At 38.8% G+C, this 27,012-nt stretch overlaps 5 protein-coding genes across 10 annotated transcripts; 3 read left to right on the top strand and 2 right to left on the bottom strand.

The window, feature by feature from the left end:
- Window positions 1–105: 105 nt before the first annotated feature.
- On the bottom strand, window positions 106–2,009 carry Iru (Iruka). The gene is made up of 2 exons (XM_064693978.1): window positions 1,804–2,009; window positions 106–1,711 (listed from the first exon to the last, which is right to left on the bottom strand). The coding sequence occupies exon 2, from the start codon at window positions 1,690–1,692 to the stop codon at window positions 547–549; it is 1,146 nt and encodes a 381-aa protein (XP_064550048.1). The 5' UTR covers window positions 1,693–1,711; window positions 1,804–2,009; the 3' UTR covers window positions 106–546.
- Window positions 2,010–2,354: 345 nt separating this feature from the next.
- Window positions 2,355–5,339, top strand: r-l (rudimentary-like). The gene is made up of 3 exons (XM_064693953.1): window positions 2,355–2,628; window positions 2,703–3,213; window positions 4,299–5,339. Exons 1-3 carry the CDS (start codon window positions 2,476–2,478, stop codon window positions 5,111–5,113), a joined length of 1,479 nt encoding a protein of 492 aa, XP_064550023.1. The 5' UTR covers window positions 2,355–2,475; the 3' UTR covers window positions 5,114–5,339.
- AnxB9 (Annexin B9) lies at window positions 5,259–11,174 on the bottom strand. 4 transcript variants are annotated; one of them, XM_064694012.1, is made up of 5 exons: window positions 11,038–11,170; window positions 8,614–8,683; window positions 7,414–8,122; window positions 7,168–7,349; window positions 5,259–5,416 (listed from the first exon to the last, which is right to left on the bottom strand). In XM_064694012.1, the coding sequence occupies exons 2-5, from the start codon at window positions 8,641–8,643 to the stop codon at window positions 5,363–5,365; spliced, it is 975 nt and encodes a 324-aa protein (XP_064550082.1). In that variant the 5' UTR covers window positions 8,644–8,683; window positions 11,038–11,170; the 3' UTR covers window positions 5,259–5,362. The 4 variants fall into 4 exon arrangements, with proteins under 4 accessions (XP_064550082.1, XP_064550074.1, XP_064550059.1 ...); XM_064694004.1 differs by lacking the exon at window positions 5,259–5,416 and adding an exon at window positions 5,571–5,879; XM_064693989.1 differs by lacking the exon at window positions 5,259–5,416 and adding an exon at window positions 6,171–6,699 and having other exon boundaries at window positions 11,038–11,174.
- A 750-nt stretch (window positions 11,175–11,924) lies between these two features.
- Cortactin (cortactin) lies at window positions 11,925–14,697 on the top strand. The gene is made up of 5 exons (XM_064697917.1): window positions 11,925–12,077; window positions 12,208–12,387; window positions 12,447–12,739; window positions 12,799–12,909; window positions 12,969–14,697. The coding sequence occupies exons 2-5, from the start codon at window positions 12,224–12,226 to the stop codon at window positions 14,066–14,068; spliced, it is 1,668 nt and encodes a 555-aa protein (XP_064553987.1). The 5' UTR covers window positions 11,925–12,077; window positions 12,208–12,223; the 3' UTR covers window positions 14,069–14,697.
- A 994-nt stretch (window positions 14,698–15,691) lies between these two features.
- Window positions 15,692–26,644, top strand: Mvl (Malvolio). 3 transcript variants are annotated; one of them, XM_064697904.1, is made up of 12 exons: window positions 15,692–16,326; window positions 19,758–19,992; window positions 20,364–20,548; window positions 20,616–20,780; window positions 20,840–20,978; window positions 22,011–22,166; window positions 22,228–22,386; window positions 22,444–22,889; window positions 22,956–23,071; window positions 23,140–23,231; window positions 23,445–23,515; window positions 25,137–25,263. In XM_064697904.1, the coding sequence occupies exons 2-12, from the start codon at window positions 19,759–19,761 to the stop codon at window positions 25,207–25,209; spliced, it is 1,836 nt and encodes a 611-aa protein (XP_064553974.1). In that variant the 5' UTR covers window positions 15,692–16,326; window position 19,758; the 3' UTR covers window positions 25,210–25,263. The 3 variants fall into 3 exon arrangements, with proteins under 3 accessions (XP_064553974.1, XP_064553967.1, XP_064553981.1); XM_064697897.1 differs by lacking the exon at window positions 25,137–25,263 and adding an exon at window positions 23,818–24,359; XM_064697911.1 differs by lacking the exon at window positions 25,137–25,263 and adding an exon at window positions 25,929–26,644 and having other exon boundaries at window positions 15,694–16,326.
- The last annotated feature ends 368 nt before the right edge of the window (window positions 26,645–27,012 follow it).

Raw genomic sequence — 27,012 nt, forward strand, 5'->3', positions numbered from 1 at the left:
GTTAGTGCGCAGCTGCAAAATGAATACCATATTTCTAGCATTGTTTTTATTAAATAATTTGCTGTGATTTATAAACTTCACAATTAGCTTGAGGTGATTTACATATTAGTTTTTTAACTAGTAGCTAGTTACAGTTTATTTCTATATAAAAACTGTTATATTTTAGAATATAGCGCAAAAACATTTTCTTTTTTAAGTTTTTAGTACAATAAATATAATTGAAGTTACTTATACATAATTTGTATAACATCCTATAAAAATTGGTAATCGCCTCACTACGCTTACAAAACTTTATTGCAGTAGCCAAATGTGAAATGATAACAAATTTGCAAATATTGTTTACCAGCCCATATTTTGAATAACAACAAAAGTAAAGCGTGTGTGTAATTGATTTTGTTAAGACATTTTTTTTTTATAAATATATGCAACTGTTTAGATTTTGTGTACTAACGCTTGAGCTGCGTAGGCTTCAATTTTGAATATCAGGTTTACCAACCACATCCCAGATCCGATCCGCCCCAATAATTCATAATATGCATTCATGAATTAGTCCAAAAACATATTGTCATCATCAAAGGTGAACACGTTGTTGCGTTGTGTGGCTGCTGCTGTTGGCTCCGACTGGGAGGCCACCGTTTGACTAGATGCATTAGTGGATGTGGCAGCTCTAGTAGCGTTGCTGTTGCCACCGCTGCGACCGCTGCGACCGCTGCCATTCTCATCGACAAGGCTGTTGAGGAGCACATAATCCTCATCAATTTCCGCGTCATCGTTGTCATCATCGTTGGCCAATGACTTGCGGCAAATGGGACAGGTGCTGTGCAGATTCAGCCATGGCACAATACAGTTTTCATGATACAGATGCGAGCAGGGCAGCTTGCGTACCGATTCATCCAGCTTGAAATCATCCCAACAAACGGAGCATTGCATTTTGCGTTCCACTTCCTCGGCACTGATTTTCACATTTGGTATTTCGTTAATGCGTTGCGTCGACAACGGCGGCGGCCCCGATGTCTCCATTTGATTAAGCATCTGCGTAACGATCGTATCGAGACCCTCACGTCCCCACGCATAATCACCTGGATTGCCCATGAAGAACATGTGGGAATGGCCGGTGCCGCCAACGCTGCCGCCACCGCCTGGACCGGTTACAATTTCGGCCGTGGCGCCTGCCAATGGCAAACTCTGCAGAAAATCATACAGTACATTGTCTAAGCGATCTAAATTGGCAGGTCGCACACGACCACCAGCAATGCTGGACGCCCCACTTGTCGGAGCGCCAGACACATTGCCGCCGCCTGAACTACCCACGTGCATTACGCTGGCGTGACGTCGATTCGGTTCAATCGTTATTTCCAAATTGGGCACATTCCGCATGCTGAGCAGCGATACAATGTCATTCCGCAGCGATTCAACGTTGATTAATCCGCTGACGCCGGCGCCGCTGCCAAGGGTGTTGATGCTGGAGCTAGTGCCAGCATTGGCTGTATCGTGATTGGTGGCGCTGCTGCTGGTGCTGCTAGTAGAAGCTGACAATTCGGGCGCATTCGCTGGCAGCTCCTCAACGAATCCGTTTGAGCAGAGTGGGCAAGTGTAATCGGTATTCGGAATGTTAATCTCCACATTGCACATGTGACAGAAAAAACGTTTCGGTACCGAGGGGCGCTCTTCCACGACCATTGCCTCGGCCATTTTGATTGCTGGTTAATATCTGTGTGTGTATTTACAATATTTGTTGCTGTTGCACTTGCAATATTTCACCAATTCTTTGTATTGTTGTTGTGCAAGCTGCAGTCGGCTTACCTATCGGCCTTGCTGATTGTTGTTGTTATTGTTTATAGGGATTCGGTTGCAGTAAAACTGGGCGCGAGCAATGGAACAACGTGTGCACAACAGTCGCCACTTCAAACATTTAGTGTTGTTTTTTATGTAAAATTTTATACAATTTTAAGAGGACATCGTGCTGCTGTATGCTATTGCTACTCGATAGTTTTGACAGCGGTCGATAGGCGTCTATCGATGTCGTTTAATATGCTTAGAATAGTATGTGCGTCAAATTAGCGGCGGTGACTTAGCGTCGTACGAAATGAATGATTTATGTGGCCAAGCTTTCTATTATTAGGTCAGCGCAAATGTAGTGTATGTATTGCACTGGAATAGGTGCTAATAGTTTTCTAATTGCACGCCAACTAAATCTATTTTAATGCAAAAATTGTATTTTGTATATAAAAAATGTACATCAAAGTCAATATCACAATTCAACCATGTTAAGTTAACAGTCTACTAAATTTAACAGTGCCATTCGAGCTGGGCGCTCATCTGGTCTACGCTCTGCAACACTTGTGTTTAATGTTTGTTGATACTTAGCGGCAGTCGGACGTGTTTTCTTTAAATCAGGCCAACTCACACGTGTGGAATAAACGTGGTCGTCTTGATTTAAGTCTAGGTTAAAGTATTTGAAAGAAACACAGCAAAATGATGGCCAAGAGCTCGGATGAGATGAAGGCGTTAGCGATCAAATTGTTTCAAATCAATGCATTCAAATTTGGCGATTACAAAATGAAGGTCGGCATTAATTCTCCGGTTTACTTCGATCTGCGCGTTATAGTTAGCTATCCCGATGTGATGGTAGGTGTGCAGGGAGGGGGGCACAATATATAAAATTAACCATTTGAACACTGTTTTTCTTATAATTATCACAGCAAACTGTTTCCGATCTGCTGGTGGCGCACATTAAAGATCTGCAGCTGAGCTCCAAGCACGTCTGCGGCGTGCCGTACACGGCGCTGCCACTCGCCACCATCGTCTCGGTGCAGCAGCACACGCCCATGCTGGTGCGCCGCAAGGAGGCGAAGGCGTATGGCACCAAGAAGCTGATTGAGGGCATCTATCAGGCCGGCGACACCTGTCTGATTGTCGAGGATGTGGTCACCTCCGGTTCCAGCATACTGGACACTGTCCGTGATCTGCAGAGCGAGGGCATTGTGGTCAACGATGCCGTTGTTGTCGTCGATCGGGAACAGGGCGGCGCAGCCAATATAGCCAAGCACGGGGTGCGCATGCATTCCCTATTCACGCTCTCCTTTCTGCTCAACACGCTGCACGAGGCGGGACACGTCGAGAAGGCCACGGTGGATGCGGTAGCCAAGTATATTGCAGCAGTCCAGATAAACAGCGATGGCTCGTTTATTGGCGGCGATAAGAGCGTTACCGGTAAGTGGAATGGAGATCCCAGATATGGGAGACAATAACATAAACATGACATATGCGCGTGCTAATTTAGCTTAAATCCGGGCCGCAACCAGAACCAATTTCGACCCCAGCCCAGTGCCAGCCCCCATTCCAGCTGCTCCAATAAAAATTATATAATATGTATATCTATCCATTCAGCTGTTAGTCCCAGCTCGTAAATTCTCTAATTTGCTTTAATTTGACCGGGTCCAACATGGTTAATCATATCAGATATGATATATGACCTGCACTCGACTCTATCATAGATATGATACAAGATAGCATCCAATTTTATTAGCACTCCAAATAGCTGATGATTGATTCCAAATGGATTTATGCAATATCTCCACATTATGTATATATATTTCTGATTAACATCAATATTCCTGTTAATTTAGCTTTTCGGCTAGTTTCCATTCAAAGTTCTTGCATATTTCCTCTTTTCGATCTTATTTTTCGATAGCTCTTTATTTTAGAAACTTTACAGCTGACGAGACGAATGCTGTATCCCTCCCTGGTGAAGATTCTCAAGAAAAATCGAAAGGCATTGAAGAAAAGAAAGTTTAATTGCCCTTTAATAGAAGAAGAATATCAAGTCGCGGGCGTAGAGCCGGCCAACATCCAAAAGTTTCATTTTATTAATAAGAAAGACTCACAAAATGCTAGCGACAATCTTCCCATTTATCAAATAATCGATAAGCAGCGATTATCCAACCCCTTTATCCATTATCAATATATATCGTAGAATGGAAGTTCCAAGAATCAAATTTACACAAAGATCAGTAATATACCCCCTTCGATTGCCCTTCTCCACCCCCGAACTATTTACAATGCTTTTAGAGAAACGTTTCTGGTTTTTGGTATATGCAAACATAATAAACATAAAAGTTATAAAAAAAATACATATTTTGAAAACTGAGACAGGGCAGAAGAAGCATAAATTGCGGCGTGCAGTGTCTGGTTCTAGTCTTTAGCCCTTATCATGCTGTCTCCTATATTTATTTTTGTCGGATAAATTTTGCTGATAACTTATCTATTCATATCTGGAATTTCTTTACTCTTGACAGAAGCCAACGACTTTTCGCGCACCAAACTGACCTACGAGAGTCGCGCCAACTTGGCCAAGAGTCCGGTGGCCAAGCGCCTGTTCAATCTGATGGCCACGAAGCAAACGAACCTCTGTCTGGCCGCTGATCTGACCGAGGCTGATGCCATTCTGGACATGGCCGACAAGTGCGGTCCCTACATTTGCCTGCTCAAAACCCATGTGGACATTGTGTCGGACTTCAGTGAGAGTTTTATTGTCAATCTTCAAGCGCTGGCCACGCGACACAATTTCCTGCTAATGGAGGATCGCAAATTTGCGGACATTGGGAACACAGTATCGCTGCAGTATGGCCAGGGCTTGTATAAGATAGCCAACTGGGCGGATTTGGTGACAGCGCACACGCTGCCTGGCCGCAGCATTGTGCAGGGTCTGAAAGCGGCGCTCAGTGGTGCTAATCCTGTCAAGGAGCGTGGCGTCTTCCTGCTGGCCGAAATGTCCGCCAGCGGAAATCTGATTGACGAAAAGTACAAGGAGAACAGCAACAAGATTGCCACCGAGGGCGGCGATGTGGACTTTGTGGCTGGTGTCGTCTGTCAATCTGCCAATTGTTTTGCTTTTCCCGGTCTTATACAGCTAACGCCGGGCGTGAAGATCGATGAGGGCGTCGATAAGCTGGGACAACAATATCAAACGCCGGAGCATGTGGTCAAGGAGCGTGGCGCCGATATTGGCGTTGTTGGACGCGGCATTCTTCAGGCTTCAAATGTGGAGAAGACGGCGGCCAGCTATCGCGATCGTCTCTGGGCCGCCTACCAGGAGCGTGTGGCCAAGTAGGCGTGGCTGCTATGCCCACAATTTCGAACTTGCCCCAACTGGACGTATTTACCCGCACATCTTCAAATGGTTAACGGGTTTTATCTTTCTTAAAATTAAGCGCAGCAAAAGACAAAAGAATCAAGGGCATTTAAAAGACAAGTAGTTAGGAATTTTCACAACAAAATTTTTAATATTAAGTTAAAAGTTGGCTAAAAGAAAGAAATACAACAAACAATGAAATGTATTTTGATAAATCATGTACTAAATTTAGTATGAAGCCAAACATTGCAGCACGTAACTGTAATCGCCGGATATATCATCCTGTAAATGAAACGAAAAAAATATGGGTTTGGTTTAAAAACTCGGAAATTTGCAATTTGTTCCTTTGGCTTTTCTTTTTTATTTGTTAATAGCACAAGCACAAAATACTACTAGAGATGTATAATATACAAATAAAATGTATACAAAATATAAAGAAACGTTAAAATAAAATTTATTTTGCAGATTGCAGAGATATATAAACGTTAGACGCTATTACAGAGGCTGCCTTTCAAAAATACTTTTATGAAAAAAACATTTTAATGAGAATTACAATTGGAATTGAAGCACTTCACAACACTAATAATTTCAGGTTCTTTCTCTTGTCTTCGAAAATGCATATATTTGGCATTTCTATTGCACAGTTGTATAAGACCCTACAACTCTTATACTTGGGCGCACGACAGCTCTTCTAGTAAGCGACGACCGTCACTAGCAAATATCCAATTTCAGTGTTCGCATCCTCCTGTGTGTTTGTGTGTTGTAAATTGCGTAAACACGTTGAAGAGAGAAGCGTAAAAAGAGCAGAGCATTAAACGCGTTATTTTGTATACATTTTTGTTGTTGTTTTTAGTTGCTTGGTGCTAAAGAAAAGTAACCGCTGGCCCAGTGTTAGGTGTTATGTTAAGCGCTAACAGCGCGCTGTTAGTAACATGGCAAGCAAGAAAGCATTGCAAAAAGCTGCTTCTGTTAAACACAAGAAGAAGAAGCAACGGCAAATACAATTCAAATGTTTACAGTACAAAATGACGCCTAATTAGATTTTCTTTTCTTTTATTGTTGCGTTTTGTTTGTTTTTAACAATATTGTAACTTAGAAATTTTTGCAAATGAGACTCGAGACAAATAATAAAAAACAATAAACATAAGCTGCATATAGAGCAAGACATATGTATGTATATATATAAAGGTAAAGTTAAAATTGAGATAAAACTATGTGCAATGATTGTGCATAAAGTTATGTATACTAATTAACATGTGATGCGACTGTAGGCCTCATTAAATGCACTGCGTTGCTCGTAAAAATCTGTGTTCCACATTTGCATTCGTAGATCATATAGTATATATATAAATATGTATATATATGTACATATAAGATTTGTATACATATATGTATATCCGTTCTAACTATTCGATAGTCGAATTTTGTACAATATGTGTGTGCTTAAGGCTTGGAACAGACACGACAGTGACAATTTTTTTATTGTTGGTTTGGGGCATGTGATTTCTTTTTTAGAATCCAACAATAGCCAATAGGGCACGCTTATAATCGCCAGATGTATCGCCCTAAAAATATAGAATATGGCAAGTTTTAATGTTTTATGCAGCACACAAATGAAGTAAGTATATAAGCAAACATGAGTGTACAACCGATAAAAACTAATGAGCGAGAATGTTTTCAAATAACGAACAAGGTCTAACTGTACATGAATTGCGGCAACTATACATGCTCTGTTAATTTATGGCTATGTAATTAACAGAGTGCTTTTGAATGATAGAAGCTTTTTTTTTTTGAAAAGTTTATAACGTTTTTAACAGCTGTTAACAGCTTGCGGGTATGTCATGGAATGTAATGTTATATGGAAGTCGAACTGGTTTACAGGGAATATATTAACTATGTGTGCCTTATTATATATAGATTTAGTACAGTTATACTATGTAGACATACATTTCTAAGTGCATACTCAGTGCCAAACACCACAAATGTATTAAGCATGCTATTTCAAAAATAGAATATATAAAACGAATATTTACCTTGATCCACGATTCCAGGCTCTTGTTGTACTTGTTCTGGAATGCTTCCTTGATATCGCCGAGATCGATCTCAGAGCGGCTGACAATAATGCGTATCAGCGTCTTATCCTTGGTGCCCAGACCGGCCATGGAATCATGCAGACGCTCAGAGAAATAGTCAATCTTGGACTTGCAGCACTTGACTAGACAATTAATAAACAATATGAAATACAGAATGAATCATTTATGGCAATAGGCATGACTCACCGATGGCCAGGAAGCCCTTCTCCACAGAGCCGCTGAACTCACGCTTGATGGCCTTCTCAATGTCATTGCCGGAGAGATTCTCGTATTCGAGGAAAATCTGGCGCAGCTGCTGATACGAGCGCGTGATCAGAATCGAATTGAAAGTGGACTCATCCGTGCCCCATTGGCCCTCGCCGGCATCGTGCAGCGCCTGCGCATCGGCAATGGCGGCCGCCTGATCGACGCCCTGGTTCTCATCCCGGTTGCCCTGCACCAGCGAGACGCACAGGCGCTTGAAGTGTCCAGTGGTATCGCCTTTAAGGTCAGACTCCAGGGACCTGCCGAAGCCCTGCTCGTAGAACTGGGCAATGGTCTTGATGCCATAGTTCGACAAGGTGCACAGAATCTCAATGATGGCCTCCTCATCGGTGCCCAGACCGGAGATGGCATCGTGCAGCTCCTGTGCATAGAACTGGGGCAGCGGCGTCATCAGCGCCACAATCACATCCTCGAATTTGCCGCCCAGTTCGGACTTCAGCTCCGAAATCAAGTCCTTGCCGTAGGCGGTCTTGAATGCCTCGGCGATCTCCAGACGCTGGACAATGCCACGACGGGCAAGGATCTCAATGATGGCCTTCTCATCGGTGCCAAAGCCCTTCATGGCCTTGCGCAAAATCGCCGCATCCTCGACGGGATCAAACGGATCCGCGGGGTAAACAGTGGGTGTGCACTGAAAATGCGAATGGGTAAACGTGAGCATAAATATCTGCTGACAAGTGCAATGAATACGTAATGAATGCATCATGAACAAGTGTCGTGAATAATGCCAATGAATTGTTTTGTATTCACGTACGACACGTATTCTTCCTAAATTCGTCATCCAATTTTATATTTTCTATAGACATATGAGCAATTCCAGGCTACCGCACATGATGAATGTTTTAATAAAAATTATATTTATTGATTCTTTTCTCGTAGTATTTAAAATATAAAACAACACTTTTTTTTATAGATTTTCTTTATGGTGGCCCTCTTACTGGAAATACTCGTATTACTAATATCTCGCTGAGCATTTTTTATCTGCACGCTTAAAATACATAGATAAGACGGCAAATCGAGTTGAGTACTCGAAAGAAAATCGATAAAGACTTAATGGTTTGATTAACAATAATTGGGCACTTGGTAATGAATGATAACCTTTAAAATGTATATGTTATTTACCTTGAATGGATAGTACTCAGCGGAGCTCATGATTGCTTCTGGTTTAGCTTGTTTGATGGTTGCTCAAAATCTGTAAATGCAAAGCAGACAAGCAAAAACATAATTCATAATGTGCGAATGATTAAAGTAGAGGCCTGTTGATTATAAAAAGAGGCTTGTAAATTGGACTACGACAAGGTCAGGCTATGTATAGTTGGCGTGTAAAATAGCTATGGGAATGCAGAAACCTGCCGCCCGCATGACATCATCAACTATGAGAAGTAAGCACTATGCTTCGTGTCTGGGCCATTACGCATACGCCGCGTAGTATTTGTGGCGCCTCAACGCAACTACAACAAAACTGACATGCTTTTCCGTTTGCCCTGCAGCTGTTTTTTTTTTTTATAGAGTTCAACGCAACGTGTTCGAGTGAAAGTTTCAAAACAAAAATAGGCTTGGGCTTGGGTCAGTTGATAAGCTGAAAACTTGTGGGTGCAGTTAGCGGTGCGTATGCGTAATAAATGTGTTTTTTTCTGGAATAAAATCAACTGGGACTTCGGATGATCTCATTTGTGCTAGAGAATATAGAAATATGTTTTATAACTCGCTTTTTTTTTCTTGCTTTTGTCAGTTTTTATAAAGTATTACTTATGTTCAATTTGCTTTATGCCTGGGAAATAACAAAAATCAACATGTCCAAACTTTTGCTATGATAAATTACACAAACACAAAACCCAACAGCTAAAAAAATGTACATGCAGCACCAGGCCTAGAAAGTCAATAAAAAAAAAATAAACTGGAAACTAACAAATAACAAAAAAAAATGACGTGGCACGGTTCCAAACCACGACAGCAACGCCTCTGCACAGCGCTACATATGTACATACATATGTATAAGCAAAAAGAGCAAGCTATAAGAAACAAACAAAAAATGCTTGTGCTTCCAAAAGTTAGCGCTGGAACCGGTTCGCTATAATTTACACACACACACACACATACGTCACATGGAAGCGTCTGTTTGCCTGATTCTCTGTTGAGCTATAAATTAGCATTCTGATTTGGAACACGCAACAAGAAAGAGCTGGAAAAGTTGTTTTGGAATGCGCTACAAGAACGAGTCTGCAAGGCACTTCCAGAAATATGTCAACAATACCATGGATTGAATGCTAATAATGTGTTTATAAATAGCTGTCGGATTCATAAGAACGAGTGCCCAACTAATTGAGACACTGATCATGAATCATAATGAGCATGAGCTGATTTTCAAGAGCGCTTAACTGTGACGTCAAGCATTGGCGGCTGGGCGGAGCGTCTTAACTGAGCGTAAAACAGAAACTGGATTTTCTGGAAAGTTATATGCTAACCGCAATGTTTAGCGAAGCTTTAACTTATGCTTGTAATATGACTTTTGTGGTTTTTTTTTGTAGCAGTAAACTACAAAAGCTCGTGACATGGTAAAAATGTGTGAATAAACTTTTCATGTAGCTAATAAAAAATAATTTATTTCAACTTGTAGTGACTGACTGTACCTTGATTATTATTATTTTTTTTTAACTTTTTGCTCTTTTTAATTTGTTACATTTTGCAAGTTTAAGTCAACTAACAGCTTCGTTATAAACCTTGATGACGCACCATATAATGTGCATGCAATTATATACATTTACCGAGCTATTTATTTTTAATGGAATGCGGTCGAGTAGTACATGTACAAAGTTTTCACTGTACCCAAAGCAGATTCGCGATTGAGCAATTGAGTTGATTGGCACTCAAGATATCAGAAAACTAAGTTGATACTTGGAAAAAAGATGGAGGCTGAGAGCAGACAAATTCAATTAAATTTCGACAGTTAAACATCCATCAAGTGTCTGTATATATGTATGTTGTATATCTGTGTATAAATTTGAGCTTATCTAAAGGCAACTGAAAAAAACGTTGCCTGGAAAAGTCGCACGCGTCTGCGATTGAGAGCAGAAAAAAGAGAGACGGAGACAGAGAGAGAGCGCGTTGAGAGCGCGCCGCTAAAGGTTTTGTGCAGCTTCATTTGAACATTTTGATGATGTCATCTTTGCCAGCGCACTTTTTTTTAAACCCAAATCAGACAATGTGCCAAATTACATACAAATATAGTACTAGCGTATTTATGTATGTGTGTCTTTTGTATTATAATAAAGAAAACAATTGTTTACTATGAGCCACGTATAAAAACTGTTCTTTTTCTGCCGCGCCCAAAAATTTTTATAATGTTAAAAACAAACCTATTTATTCACTTTGTTTGCACTCTTGATTGCCTTTTACTTTTCACTTGAATTTCTTGTTGACTTTAATCGGAGCAGACATGAGTGTGTACATTTATATAAACATACATATGTATGTGTGTAGATGCATACATGCAAAAGACACAGCAAAAATAAACAAAGTAACTAGAGAGGAATTCTAAAAATTTACCTAGTGATATTCTCACACAATACGTACAAAGTTTGGGGACGTTAAACGTTGCGAGCTCTTAGCGATGTGAAATAAATACTGAAACCGTTGTGCGCTCGTCATGTGGTTTTATATGCGCCCCAAAAACCGGCGTATCGGATCCGAGAGTAACAGCGAGAGCTTAATGGGTGTGGAGGCGTTGGTAGGGCCTCAGGCAATATTTAAAGAGCGGAACTATTGCCTTATGTTTGGCAAGCTCATGGTTTATATATATGCATTTATATTCTTGTTTTGAAGTTCTGCTTAATATATGCAAACATAAAAAAGATAAATTCTCATATATTAAAAAATAAAAAGATAAAATCTGTTGCATAATAATAAAATAAAATAAACCCATTTGTTGATTAATAAATAAAATATTCAGTTTCGGAATTACATCACTGCAGCCCTGTGCTAGCCGCTGGCTGTAAAACTGAGAGAGAGTTTGAGAGCAGAGAGCTTTGTTGTCATATAATTACGTCACGATATTGTCATGACTGCGTTGTGAAAAGCTCTCTCAATCGTAGGTACGTATGCATGTATGTGTATGGCTTACAAAATTCGATCGCTTTTGTTATTTTTGATCTCAACTTGCGCACTCATATGTTACATACACACATTTGTTCGCGAAATAGCAATGCATGAATCATTGGTCTGGAAGCTGACTGATGCTGATAAAGGTCTTATCGCCGAAAGATAAAACTATGTTATAATTATGCCTAGCTATAGTAAGTTTGACAAATAAAGGAAATTTCAAATGCGTGGGCGCATTAACTGTTACCGCGCACTTTGCATTAAAGCGTTGTACAGCACTGAAACTACGATGCATGATGCAGTTCACAAGAACGAAAGTAAATCGATTTCACAAGTTCGATTATTCCACCGGTTCACTAAGAATAACTTTTGCGTACTGTGCAGCTCCATAGCATTTAAATTTATTGTTTAAAGTTTAAGACTTCAAATTTAAGTGTTGCAAAATTCGCTCGCATCTTTGCAAACTCCTTGAGAAATATTTCACCTCCGTAAGTACGTGCACAAAGGGTGCCATTTCAACGCTCCACGGAACCAGCCCCTCCCTGCACTATCAACATTTTTCTTCGAAAAAAAAACCTGTCATTGTTTTTTTATCTTTGCTGCCAACGTTGAATGCAGATAAGAATTAGCCAGTATGTGGAAAGCAAGTGCCGGCCATCAGATACAAGCAACAAGCGCAGCCGAGGACGATGATTGGGAAACGGATCCCGACTTCGTTAACGATGTCAGCGAACAAGAGCAGCGCTGGGGCTCCAAGACAATTGATGGCAGCGGACGCGATGGAGGTGGAGCCATTGAGTGAGTCACTTTTTAGGTCAATGTACCGTTATAAATATTTAATAACCAAACTACATCAGCATGGACAAGCTGCGCGAAGAGACGGAAAAATCGGACTTCAACATGAAAAAACAATTGTTAAAGGATCAAAATGCCGGCTACGGCTATGGTGGAAAATTTGGCGTTGAAAAGGATCGCATGGACAAATCGGCGGTGGGCCATGATTACCAAGGCAAAGTGGACAAGCACGCCTCGCAGGTTGATTACAGCGAAGGCTTTGGCGGCAAATACGGCGTGCAAACGAATCGCGTGGATAAATCGGCCTTGGGCTGGGATCATATCGAAAAGGTGGAAAAGCACGAATCCCAAAAGGGTAAGTGGTAGCAAAAACTCTTTAAGCAGTTATTTAATTTATAAAAAACCCCTCTGTAGACTACTCTAAGGGCTTTGGTGGTAAATTTGGCGTACAGGAAGATCGCAAGGATAAGTCAGCCGTTGGCTGGGATCACATCGAAAAGGTGGAGAAACACGAGTCGCAGAAGGGTGAGCTTATCCTCCAATAGCAATTGCCTTCATAGTTAACTAAACCTTGTTTCTTGCAGATTACTCTAAAGGCTTTGGCGGCAAATTTGGCGTGCAGGAGGATCGCAAGGATAAGTCAGCCGTTGGCTGGGATCACATTGAGGCGCCGCAAAAGCATGCCAGTCAGGTGGATCACAAAGTCAAGCCCATCATTGAGGGCGCCAAGCCCTCAAATTTGCGTGCCAAATTCGAGAATTTGGCCAAAAACTCCGAGGAAGAGACACGCAAGCGTGCCGAGGAACAGAAACGTCTGCGTGAAGCTAAAGACAAACGCGATCGCGAGGAAGCCGCCAAGCAAACGATTGTGGAGAACACGCCGCTGCCATCAGCCGAGGAGGCGCGCACGCCGCCCGTTAAGGGCAGCCGAACAGCCATACAAACTGGACGCTCTGGTGGCATAGGCAATGCCATTAGTGCATTTAATCAAATGCAGTCGCCGGTTACAGAGACGCCACCAGCACGCAAGGAGCCCATTGTCATACCCAAGGAGCCAGCGCCCGTCGAAGCAGCTAAGCCGGCTGTAGTTGATCAGCCCGCCGCACCGACAGCCGCTGTGGTCAAAGAGATTGTGGCAGCAGAGCCGAAAGTCAGCGCACCACCGCCGGATGTGGTGCCCCAAATAGAGATTGAGACTGTTGCAACGCCACCGTCAAGCGAGCCTCAATCGCCAGCTCATGTGTCAGCCGTTGAGCAGACGCCCGCACCAGAGCCGCAGCCGCAGTCTCAACCGCAGGCGCAGGTGCAGTCACAACCAGAGCCGCAGCCGGAGCCACAGCCGGAGCCGGAACCGCTCTATCAAAACCAGGCGGAGCTCAAGTCGGCGTCGCCAATGCCAGCTGCTACTTCACCCACACCAGCAGCAAATGGCTCGGCGGGTGCGTCCGAGGAGGCAATCTATGCCAACTCGGACAATTTGGCGGACTATCTAGAGGACACTGGAACCCATGCAATTGCATTATACGACTACCAGGCAGCTGATGATGATGAAATATCCTTTGATCCCGATGATGTCATTACACACATTGAGAAAATCGATGACGGCTGGTGGCGTGGCCTGTGCAAGAATCGTTATGGCCTCTTTCCAGCCAACTATGTGCAAGTTATTAATCAAAGCTCCTAATCGCTGCCAATGCTGGCGCAGGCGAAGGCTTTCGTTTGAAATTATTTTCAAGAACAAAATCAAATTATATAATAACTACCTAAACAGCGAAATCATGTTAAATCAAAATACCGAGTCATCGTTTATAATTATATAACGTTCATGCTTTATTAATGTTTTCTACTTACAACAAAGAGACGTTGTTGTTGAAATTATTTTTGTAAATTTCTTTCTTTCTGTTCTGTTACATTTTACAACGCTCTCTCATGCCCCAAACGCAATATATTCCATTTTCTTTTATATATATACATATATATCATTCATTATCGATTTACAAAATTGTATTTAACATTCTTTTGTATTTTTATGTGCGTATTTTTCAAAAAATATGCCAAAGAAAAACTATTTATACTCTTTTTTATACTTAGCAAAAAGTTTTTAAAAAATTGTTTGTGCAAATTCTTACATTAATGTAATTGTATGTGTTTTGAATTGTCTGAAATGTTTTTAACTAAATGTGTCAAAAGTGTGCTCACTTATATATAGTCTATAAATGTTTTCATTAAGATTGTTAAAGACACTCTGACAACAAAAAGTCTGTTCTTTTGATAAAGAAAAGCATAATAAAGTTTACTTGTAACTATATAAAATATGTCTTATGCTCGACTAGATATTTTAAAAATATTTTGAATATTATTTTAATTGAAATTTTCATAACTACATAATTATACTAGCTGACATTATCCATTGCAATCGGTAAAGCTATGACAAAGTTATAAGATTTTATAGTTTATAATGAAGGTCAGACTTACAGTCATAAATGGATTCGTAAGTTTGGTTGCGAATAACATGTGGAATGGCATGCAAATAAATGTCGAAACACTTTCCATTTGCATGGGCTCATTCTCGTATTAATCAGTTGTAAAGTGAATGTGAATCATGTCTTGACAAAGAAACATGTGACTGTATTTTATGGGGGTTCTTTTACATCATATCTGCTCGCCCATACACACATACATATATCAATCCTTTATCTCTGACACAATATATATACAATTATATATCAATTAAGTTGAGCAGGATTTTGGTTTACTAAATTCACGTTGTGTTTTATATGTATCGTATCAATCAGATCGAAAGATTGTCACTACAAATTATTGGGAGCTGTTGTCGACTAGATGTTAATAGGGGATTATGATAACGTGTGCGTGTAGCGAAAAACGTTCCAGTTATCAATGCGAATTGTCTGTCAAAATGATTGTAGACCTTCTTGATAAATATGTATATATTTGTGCTTACATATAGGCATGTATATGGCTGGATGTGCTCATGCAGACAATCGCGAACCTATGCCAATTGAGATAGCTGGGAAGTGTTCGCTGATAGCGGTTTTATTGTAATGGGATCGTTGCTGAAACGTTAAGCGGGTTTGACAATGCAGGTTGCCTTTGTCCTTTCGAGAGAGCGTGCTTCAGCAAACATAACGAATTATAAGACATTATCAGAAAATCCCCCATTAAAAAATGTCGGGTTCGCTCTCTCACAGACGCTATCAGTGCGGCTCGTGAGCGCAGTTACGCTCAGTTCCAATATACTATGCATATATTATATATATTGCGGCAACGGCTTGCACTAGCAGTCACTCAACGTCCAACGACGACGACGCGCACGACGGTCGCACAGCTGTTCGCCTGGACTAAATAACAGAAGACGATGTATCGATACATCGATAGTACATATCCCTAATTGAGTTGAATTTGGTCTACGTGTGAACAGCTGTTTTTTGGTGTAAATAGTCTGGCCGTGAGTGCGAATGAAAAAGAAAGCAGCTGAGTGCGTTAAGGCACAAGCTACAATCACAATATTGCTCAACATAAATTAAAAGAAAGAAAAAAAAGAAGACGCCAAAAATAATAAAAACAAACAATTGAACGCGTTGCGGATGTTGCGCGTGCGATTGATTGAATACAACTCGCGCAAAATTAACAATTGCAGCGTGTGGCAGACGCTGCTGAAGCTCTGACGCTGGCAAATCGTTCCAAAAGTTGAGCCGAACAGCGAACGGTCAACGTCACCGAACTTGTAATTGGTTCCAACAAAAGCAATTTCGAACATTTGGCTATGCATTACTAAACGCAATAAACTTTTGTTTAGTTCGGTTAGATTGTGATTTTGTGTGTGTTAAATTAACAACGGCAAAGATATTCATCTATAACGACGCCGTGTAGAAGTTTATTTTGTAATTTCACTGCCGCCTACTAATCATCGAGCTGTCGCAAGTATGTGTCGTTTGAGTTAATTGTTTTTCGTACATATTGCTAGACTTAATTTAACAATATGCATATTCTAATGACTTATGGTTGCATATTTTTTTTTTGTTACCTTTCCGCCATGTGTTTTATTTGTGCGTGTGTGTGAGTGCGCAGGCAGGTGCGCCAAAAACGAACAAAACTACGTAGAGCTACAACACACGCACACACACCGGCTATACGCGAGAGGGAGATAGAGAGAGAGATGGTCAATTAGTTGAAGAGAATATTGCCTAGTATACACTTGCAGAGGCTATTATAAATTTGTGACGAAATGTATAACGCATTACGGAAGACTGTGCAGTATACATATGTATATTATGCATATATATGTATTTATGTTCAGTATTAGAAGCGGAGCCGATATAGCCATGCCCCTTTATGCATGTTCCTAGTCCAATTGGTTTGGTCAATCTGCAAGGGTATTTAATCTTCGGCACACCGATTATACATATATGCTTCATATCTGGTTCTCTGCTGTAGCGGGCAGTTGCCAGACTGTTTAATAATTTATTATGTAGCCCATTGCTGTTGATAAGCATTGTCCCAATCTGAAATATCATTCCAGAACAATGGACGCAACTTCCCAGCTGAATTGAATTAACGCAATTATTATGGAATATGCATGAATATGCGAATTAAATAAAAAAAAAAAATGTAATTCAGCCCGTTGGCTTTAATACTCAGCTGCAGGAAATTGTCAATATACATACAATCATCAATAATTAAATATGATTAGCGATATTACATAAATAGTCGCTTTTTTAATTGCTTCTTGATATTGTTTTGATCAGGAGCCTAAACTAAAAACTAAAAATAATTCTTATTTTATTAGACATATTGTTTTTATGAATTTACTTGTATTTTTTTCTGAATATCGTCTATTTGCGCAGTTTAAAGAGCGCAAGATGCTGACATAGCAGAAATTTTCTTCTGCTTTTTTTTTATACAAACAGCAACAATTTGGCGACGCAATATGGAAAGAAAGAATTCTAATTTTGGTCTAAAGAACATAGAAAAGTTGACCAAAGAGTATGTGAAAATACTGTAGACATGCACAATAATGATAATAAGTATTTAATCAAATGAGGGCAACATATTTTAAACATTCCGATCACACTAAATTATAATCTGTAGAGTTTAGTTTTATTGTTGATTGAATAACAATTTGATAATATTAACGCTTAGTTTAAAGCAGCTGTAAAGTTAAGATAAATAAAACTCATAGGTTTTAAATAGTTTATGGCATAGTTCATGTACAAAGCGCCTCTATAAATATGCTTTTGTTTGTTAAAACAGTTATCGCTATTTATGGGCGACTTTTTAACACTTTTAACAGCTGATATGCTTTCGAGTAGAGTTATGGCACAGTTTAACAATAATATGTGGCAGCTGTACACACAAGTCCGTCTATTTTAGATTGTGGCAAGACATGCCTTTCGTAGTACTTAACACTCGGAATTGTCACAATTTACCATAAAATGAGAATCCCATATTCAGTTGAGAGCACAACGCGAGGCCTTTAAAAGGCGCCAAACATAATTAGACGATTCGTATAGCCCGAGCTCCGCAGCGACTCGATGAAGCGATGTGGAAAGCAGCGCAACGCTTTGTCAAGGTGAACCAGACGTCGGGTATTTCCAACCAGCTCCATACATGCCCAAGTCACCCATATATATATATTTATATATATGTATATACAAGATGTGCAGAGCTCGGGCACAAAATGCTTGATGCGGCGCGTTTGTGTTGAAGCCGCAGGGCAAATCAGCATAAAAATCGCAAAGCAATAAGAAATATAGTAAAGAAAAATAAGAAAAAAAAACAAAACAAATCAAAACCTAAATATATAAAATGTTTGCATTTTGAACAGGTTATTCACCTGTGCACTTGTGCAACAGCTAAAATGATATGCTCGAAATTCGCTTTTAACTTGTTCATATGTTTTCTGTTCTTTTATTATTGTTTATGCGAAAATTGCATATAGTCTAAACACAGCTGTACAAATGAGCGAAAGACTGTTATTTATTTATTGGCTTGTTTATAAGCAATTTCTTTTTTATAACAATAAAAACAATTCTCGAATTCATCTACTGATTTTGCTCGGTATTCTTATCAATTTATCAATTTATATTTTTTATTTTATAATCAAATGTTGCTTATTCTATGCCAAAAAAAAAAAACAAAAAACACTTTTAGTTTTCATATGTGCAAACAGTGGTACTTCGATTTGAAGAATTTCAACTTCTTTTAATTAATAAATAATAGATTTTTAAACATAGCTTCGATTATTTATAAAATTCAAATCAATTCTTACACAGATTGTCGCATTGATTAAGAGTCGGGGAAAGCCTGCTGTAGGCAGAGTCAATGTATTATAGAATATATATCAAATACTGTATAATATTATACATATATGTATATATAATAGTATACGTTATTCTAACAAACAACGAGTAGAGTTATATTAAGTCTTATCAATCCCAGGCAGTTCAGCGTCTGTTGACAAAGTGCTTGCTAGCCAGATATTTAGTTAGTATTCCGGGAAATATTATTTTGTTTGTTTTGTTATTTAATTTTTTGCGGCAAGTTATTATGGATGCCAGCTCATTCGAATTACTATACCCTGTAGGCTTTGAAAGGTACAATGGGGTATACTATAGTTCAACATGAGATCTTTGATCACAGACTAGAATTGAAATACATTTTTTTTTTTTAAATTAATTAATATATATATATATCAGCTTAGGTGATTAGACAATAATCATAGCTCATTAATGCGTAAGACAACAAATTTATTATATAGCTTTTCGCCAACTAAAAGGGCATCCACAAGTCGCCAAGTCCCGACTAGAGCAGTTTTACTCATTGTTTTGTGCCTAGTTATTACTTATTTCTGCCAGCTCATTATAATTATTATTTGTCGCATGTGTTCGTAATGCAGATAATAACGAAATTATGGCTTTTATTAATTTTATATTTGTTTGTTGTTCAGATTTTGATAATTCCATTCGCATAGTACAAAGAGAAATTGCACAATCGAATTTCAATCTATCGCGATGATGTGCGAATTATATGGAAAGGCGAGCTAAACAATTGAATTAGGCAACGTGATTTTTTTTCCCTGTGCTAAATAAAAGTCAGACAACATGTGAGGCATTAATGTATATTATAGATACATTTAAGTACATACATACATATGTATAAATGAATTATGAAAACTATCTGCGAAGCGTCACGTGCAAAGTTGCAAATATAAATCTAAAAAAAGTTTATTTTAGTTGGGCGCATTTGGTAATTTGCTGCCCGATTGCGAGCACAAATTGAACTGTTTGTCACGTACAGGTGTTAAAATAATTGAAATTAATATATTAATTATCGCTTCCTTAACACTCTTACAGCATGTCCTTAAACGAGGGCTATCACAACAGAATAGAACCCGGCGCCGCGTCCGCTGGCGACGATCAGGCTTCTGGCTCTGGCAGCACGCGTGGCAGCAATGGAAGTGCCGCTGCCGCAGGTCACAGTGCGCAGCTGCATCAGCAGATGCTCAGTGAGAACACATATCTGAAGCCCTCGAAACAGGCCTATTTCAGTGATGAAAAGGTGCTCATACCAGACGATGATCGGACCAATGTAAGTTTAAATATAAGTATCTAAATCCTAATTGCAATTGCCCTGTACCCAAGAAAATCCTTAGATCTAGCATTTTGAACTGTATGAATTAGTCGATTGTGACTTTAAATTTGTACTAAATCTATTCTATAGCAATGAATATCCATAATAATCGATTTGTAGCCTCGGTTTTTTGGGCATAACTCAGATATTGTAAAAGCTAGGGCGACCTAATTTGGTATAAAGGTACTCGAATATTTAACAATAAGCAAGAATGTTTAACTTTTTTAATACGTTTAACCATTTCCCGGGTACAGGGTATCTGCTAGTCGGGCAGTTCGTTATGAGCAGTCTTACTTATTACATATTAACTCATCTCCGTTCGCACACAGATCGGTTTCAGTTTTCGCAAGCTGTGGGCCTTCACGGGCCCCGGTTTTCTCATGTCCATTGCGTATCTAGATCCGGGCAATATTGAATCCGATCTGCAATCGGGCGCCGCAGCTAAATATAAAATACTCTGGGTACTGTTATGGGCCACAATATTGGGCCTGCTTATGCAACGCTTGGCTGCAAGGTGAGTGTGTCACATATATAAACTTAATACTTGATATATATGTTAATTATGCCATAACTATCATTAGGCTCGGCGTTGTCACTGGCCTGCATCTGGCGGAGATGTGCTATAGACAGTACAAACGTTTGCCACGTTGGATACTCTGGATCATGATAGAGATTGCCATCATTGGCTCGGACATGCAGGAGGTCATAGGCACAGCCATTGCCATATATCTGCTATCCAATAAAGTGTGAGTTTCTATATCCATAAACTAAATATATTGTTCGTTAATGTAATCTTCTCTTGTAGTGTGCCTTTATGGGGTGGCGTCCTCATCACGATTGTTGATACATTTACGTTCCTATTTCTGGATAAGTATGGTTTGCGTAAGCTGGAGTTCCTATTTGGTTTCCTCATCACGGTCATGGCTATCACATTTGGCTATGAGGTAAGCTGCGCTTGTGCAAACAGATAAAAAAATAATAAAAACATTCCCGTTTTGGGTGATCACCCCGAAAAAGATCCCCTTGATAAGAGCTCCTAAATTAATTGTCTGTCAGGCATACAAATAAGTACACAAAGTGTTTAGACACAGCGCTCCAGTCGTTAAATTTTTTTACCCATTAATATGAATACATTTTAATGGCCTTTTTCTGTGTCTATTGTCGCAAATTGCACTCGTCAATTGTCGTGCACGTCTGTCAGGGGCGTACTTTGTGTCCATATCTTTCAATTACGGCACTCGCTGAGCTCGTCCCATTGCGATTCCCATTGCCATTGCCGTTCCTGGTACCCCAACAAAGTGCACATTTTGGCATTTTCTTTTTCCATTTCGTTCCGCTACTTGATAATAAGTAAACTATTTGTATGTCTGTTTAGAGACACTCTGTGTTTGCGCTGTAAACAATTGTTTTTCAACATATGTGACTGGACCGTCTGGGCGTTAAATCATTAGATAAATGACTTTAGAGAGTGGTTTCTTTTGAGAAGTGACTACTATTTATAAGTATTTGATTATGTGGGTATGAATGTGCCGGAAGTGGACCATAACTATTTGTGATAAGTGGGGGATTATTGCTTAAGGCCGTATCAGAAAGTCATGTGCAAACAAAAGTCCGGCTAGGGAAATTTCTTGTTGTGTAGAGATTTGCTTAAACAATTTATCATTTCTTTTATTTTATTTTGGTTCAAGACAACAAGTTCTTACAATGATGATATACTCAATCAGCTGACTTAAAAATATAATTCCCAATTATATATTGTATTTATTGTGAACGTTTATTATTATTGATTTTCCCAACAAACGACAGCTTAACTATAATATAAATAATAAAATCTGCAAAGCAGATCGCCCTTCTTTTTGATTCTCATGAATTTTAATAGTACCTATAATGCTAGCGTTTTCTGATCTCTCTTCCTGATTTTAAACATTTAAACTGCTTAAACTTGTTGTTATTAAAACTTAATTTTATATTTCCAGTATATTGTCTCCGCGCCCAATCAAGCTGATGTGATGGAAGGCATGTTCGTGCCTTGGTGCACCGATTGCAATTCAGATGTGCTGCTGCAGGCAGTGGGCGTGGTGGGTGCCGTCATAATGCCACACAATCTCTATTTGCACTCTGCTTTGGTCAAGGTAAGAATTGAGGTAAAACATAAAGTGAATCCTAAAGTAATTCTTTCTATTTGCCTTACAGTCACGCGATGTGGATCGTCGCCAGCCAAAGAAAGTGAGCGAAGCGAATTTCTATTTCTTTATTGAGGCCTCCGTAGCGTTGTTTGTCTCCTTTATCATCAATCTCTTTGTTGTGGCGGTTTTCGCGCATGGCATGTATGGCAAGACCAATCGGGATGTGGTGAGTGAACTGTAGAAGCATCTGTTTTCAGCGGTTGGCTAACTTTCCTCCTTTCAGCTGGATGTGTGTACCAACAAGTCCATGTACGAGGATGCCAAGCTGTCGTTTACAGACAATCACAATCTGACGGACATTATCAATGCGGACCTGTACAAGGGCGGACTGTTTTTGGGCTGCACATTTGGTGCCGCGGCCATGTACATTTGGGGTGTCGGCATTTTGGCTGCCGGCCAGAGCTCCACCATGACCGGCACCTATGCGGGCCAGTTCTCAATGGAGGGTTTCCTCAATCTGCAATGGCCGCGCTGGTGTCGCGTGCTGGTCACGCGCTGCATTGCCATTATACCCACCTTCTGCCTGGCCATGTTCAGTAAAATGGATGATCTTACCAATATGAATGATATACTTAATGCGGTCATGTCGCTGCAGCTGCCATTTGCCGCAATACCCACAATTGCGTTTACATCGTGCGCGGCCATCATGGGTGAATTTGTGAATGGAATGTGAGTAGAGATTGAATATCTAGAATTTGTCATAAAATTACATTTTTCATATACCTTTTTTTGTAGCGGAAACAAAATCGTTTCCATTTTGCTAACCATTGTGGTAATTGGCGTTAATTTGTATTTTGTGGTGGCGCAAGTGGAAACGCTGCAAATTGAAGGCGGCATGCTGGCGCTAGTCTGTAAGTAGCCCAAGCCTATAATGTCCCTTTTATTTACTTGAGTGACTAATGCTTCTCTCTTTTTATAGGCATATTTGCTGTATTATATATTCTATTTGTTATATATCTTGTGATACATATGGCCGCCTGCATGGGCAACAAGCGTCTGATGAACAGTCGGGTAAGTTACATATATTGAAAACCAGCAAACACTTATCAAAATTCGTGACCAAAAGCATTAACTATTTAGCCAGTCAATCATAAATTGTATGCGGCAATAGTTATCATGCTCAAGTTTATCAATTTACGTGACTGCTCGCAAGCACTTTATAGAGCTTTAGATGTCATATTTTGAAGACAACTTCATCTAACGTATGTTTTTTCCTATTTACAGTGGGTGCAACGATTTGTGTTACCAAGCCAGAATAGTTTTTCGATAAAGAATGCCAACTCAACGTATGCCAGGTATGTTAATGCATAATATGTTACTCATAATATTCTTGCACACATCAAAACACACATACACCACTGTACAATTGCCTACGTCTTTATATGGGTAACTAATCTCAAAAAATTGATCTCTAGTCTGTACTATCCTAATGTGAATTGGTTTTTCTACTTTCCCAGCACTCCTAATGCTGTCTACTGTCTTCTTAAATCTACTAATCCTTTGCTCCACCATTCGGTTACTTTTCTCTCTAACACTCATTGACTAACACTTAATTGAAAATATATGCCTATGCTCTTCTTCTTTTAATTATTCACAGTGATGTTACCTTAGTTGTAGGCGATAAAACTAATACTACTGACAAACCTCTCGATACTGTTTCGGAAAAAGTAGCTCAATGATTATTTCTACAGTTCATAAGCTACGGCTCAATTAACTTACTTAATTTCAATTGGGAAGCCCTCCACATTTGTGATACTAACACTAAAATCACATGCTTTACAACACTAACAATGCATCAATAAGAATTTAAGTTGCCTTAAGGCAATTGCTGTTCATATCTATTAAAGCTATTTATAAGTTTTTGGTAAGTCATAATGCTGTTGGTATTGTGGACCTATAATGCTCGCACAATGGCAATTATCAGGCTATATTCATATAAGCTAGAGCGCTTAGTTTTGATAAATAAAGTACGCATTTATTTCTATATTCTGAGAAAAGGGGTCTTGCCTTTGATTTATTATAAGTATAAGCTAGTTCCTAAGTGCTGAATTGGAGCTGTAGCGGAGCCATTGTATGGAACTAAATGGATCTCTGAATGTTGATGAAGGCAACTGGAGTGAACTAAATATTAAGTATATAAAGCTTTAATACCTTAGTACAGGTTATTGGATAATATCTGGGATTTTGGTATAACGCTCATCCATTGCATTTATCCATTTGGCGTGGTTAAATAAATCAAAACAAAACAAAAATAAAAACTCAACAACAAAAATGTGTTACTAATTTTGTTACTATTTATTTTTTGTATCACAAAATTCTCTTCTATTATATGTGTTTGCGTGACTACCAACATTTGTTTTCCAACACTGTTCTGTGTATCTTATACTAAATACATCTACACACGCTCCACTCTTATACTACTTATTTCTGATGCTGACTGCATGAACAAAAAAATATAATAATACAAATAATACCACAACTGTATTGGATTGATTGATCTGTTATTATTGGCTAATTGAACACAAAAAAAAAAAAAACTGTGCAAAAAAATTATGTTCAAAACTAATAAATGATTTTCTTGGCATTGGCTCAAATTTATCAAAAAAAAAAAAAAAAGTTTGCAATTGGCAAGCAAACAATAGACTTTAAAAAACAATAATAAAAATATTGAAAAAAAAGTTTAGAAACACATTCAACAAAATTAATTAGCGTTTCGACAGCTAAACACATTTACAATATGAAAGAAAAAACGAATATTCATTTAACCAAAAATTCAATGCGGATTTCAATTGTTTATTCAAACCTTGCAAATGCGCTGCTGCACGTGCCGCCAAATTTGTTTATCCATTTAATGGTGGCAACAAAAACAACGAACCAACAAACAACCCAACCACATGTGGATGCCACCCTCTATAGTGAGCTGACGCTTAACGATAATGGAATCTCCATAAACTCTTTTAATAATCTACAAAGAAATGTCGCCTCTTAATGCTTATGGTTATGTTAATGTTGATTGTATATAATAAAAATATTTTCTTTCTTATATTTGGCTAAAAGTTATATAAGGAATAGCTTGTGCTATTCTTTAAGTAAATGCTTGGTTAATTCGACTATTGCTCAGTTCTGTAGAGTGTTAAGTATTTATAATAAGCTTACGTACATTACTCAAAAATTGTGTTTTTATAAGTAGTTCAACCTTTTTTGTATATATGTATATATAAGTTAATAAATTACCTAAAACACCTATTATTTAGTCTTACCCCACTCACAATAAAGATGAACAGATATTTGTGGTCACCGCCGTGATAGATGGTTCTTTCTGAGTTGTCTTTTATTTTAATGCCTATTGTATGCCTGTTGTATGTTAAACTTATTTCTTCTTATGATGTTGATTTCCTACTAACAAGACAGTCTTTTACATAGTCGTATACTAGTTCTTTGCGTAGTTTGATTAGTTATGATAATATGCAATACTATGCTGCGGGCTCTGAATTTTCTACTCTCTAAAAACCCTATATAGTCTTTGTTTTTTCAAAAACTTCCTGAGTTATGTTGGGTCTCTATTTCTTATAAGATTTCTTTCGTATAAGACCCGGCTGCGTCTCATTTTATGCATACACACGCACACATACTCGCACACCCACACACACACACACACACACCTGCATTTAGTCATTCATCGATTTCATAATATCTTTGCATTTGCAGAATTGCCACCAATGCCGACACCGATGCAGATATCATGGATGGTGAGGATGCGTAGCCATTACTGTTCTGCACTGATTCCGATGGCAGTGAGGAGGTTTGTTTTAGCAGCAACAACAACGAGCTCAGTTGCCACAGCAGCAATGTGGAGAATGCCAATGGCCATGTGGTCATCAGCTAGCATTCGGTTCCACTCTGCCCAAACAAAGCGTTCCGCAAAGAGCACAGAGTTGTCACCCTATTCGAAGGCCATGTCCCAGCACTTAGTTCATCGCATCACAAATCTGGCCCTGGTTTTGTTTGGCAAATTGTCGCTCGTTCTTTTCAGGCCGAATACTTGGGAATTAGTGTAATAAATGTTTATAGCATATTTATTTTAACATGATAAACGAAGTGTACCAAAAAAAAAAAAAAATCGAAAAAAAAAATGAAATTTTTAGGAAACAAAATTGCGTAATATAACATACCACATATGAACATAACTGCAAAATGCCTGGGATAAAAACAAAAAACATGTGGCATCGAAACTAGACATTAGTTCACTGTACTGTAATTGATAAAATTAATAATTTGATGCACACACACACACACACACACACACATATTTTAACTATACATACATATATATTACTTATAAGGCTGTGAACTGAGAGACCGTAAACAATTTTTTAAATCAAAAATGTGTAAATCTTAAGAACGTGTGTTTTTCAAAAATATTTCCTAAAAAAAAAATCAATCGAAAATAATTTATGTTGTGTACCTTTAGAGCACGCGTATTTCTTAATGTACCATTTAATTTATTTATTACCCGCAATTTTGTTCAAATGGCACAGTAATAAATAAGTCAAGACCTTAGTTTGCAATGTTTCTCTTTGCTATCGACATTAAATTGTTTTTTATTGTTGTGTATTACATTTAAAATAAAATATTATATAATGTGCATAAGTACAAATAATATGGGTGCTTTGTATGTTGTGGAGAAATCGGATGTTAAATCAACTTATATCAATTAGTCAAGCATTAACTGTAGTTCGATTTGCATACTAGCCTGTGACTAAAATATAAGTGTAAATGGGTTTGATAAACT

Source organism: Drosophila montana, unplaced genomic scaffold (assembly GCF_035044405.1).
Source record: "Drosophila montana isolate Dmon_TW-CO22-7 unplaced genomic scaffold, ASM3504440v1 contig_1505_1, whole genome shotgun sequence".
Taxonomy (NCBI): domain Eukaryota; kingdom Metazoa; phylum Arthropoda; class Insecta; order Diptera; family Drosophilidae; genus Drosophila; species Drosophila montana.

Bases quoted from the DNA above. Each gene is read 5' to 3' on its own strand.
- Iru (XM_064693978.1), bottom strand. From the start codon at position 1,692: ATGGCCGAGGCAATGGTCGTGGAAGAGCGCCCCTCGGTACCGAAACGT.
- r-l (XM_064693953.1), top strand. From the start codon at position 2,476: ATGATGGCCAAGAGCTCGGATGAGATGAAGGCGTTAGCGATCAAATTG. The intron at 2,629-2,702 runs GTAGGTGTGCAG...TAATTATCACAG, and splicing joins TTAGCTATCCCGATGTGATG to CAAACTGTTTCCGATCTGCT. The intron at 3,214-4,298 runs GTAAGTGGAATG...TACTCTTGACAG, and splicing joins CGGCGATAAGAGCGTTACCG to AAGCCAACGACTTTTCGCGC.
- AnxB9 (XM_064694012.1), bottom strand. From the start codon at position 8,643: ATGAGCTCCGCTGAGTACTATCCATTCAAG. The intron at 8,123-8,613 runs GTAAATAACATA...TCGCATTTTCAG, and splicing joins CTGAGTACTATCCATTCAAG to TGCACACCCACTGTTTACCC. The intron at 5,417-7,167 runs GTAAATATTCGT...TTTCATTTACAG, and splicing joins GCCTGGAATCGTGGATCAAG to GATGATATATCCGGCGATTA.
- Cortactin (XM_064697917.1), top strand. From the start codon at position 12,224: ATGTGGAAAGCAAGTGCCGGCCATCAGATACAAGCAACAAGCGCAGCC. The intron at 12,388-12,446 runs GTGAGTCACTTT...AAACTACATCAG, and splicing joins GATGGAGGTGGAGCCATTGA to CATGGACAAGCTGCGCGAAG. The intron at 12,910-12,968 runs GTGAGCTTATCC...TGTTTCTTGCAG, and splicing joins GAAACACGAGTCGCAGAAGG to ATTACTCTAAAGGCTTTGGC.
- Mvl (XM_064697897.1), top strand. From the start codon at position 19,759: ATGTCCTTAAACGAGGGCTATCACAACAGAATAGAACCCGGCGCCGCG. The intron at 22,167-22,227 runs GTAAGAATTGAG...TTTGCCTTACAG, and splicing joins TGCACTCTGCTTTGGTCAAG to TCACGCGATGTGGATCGTCG. The intron at 22,387-22,443 runs GTGAGTGAACTG...TCCTCCTTTCAG, and splicing joins GCAAGACCAATCGGGATGTG to CTGGATGTGTGTACCAACAA.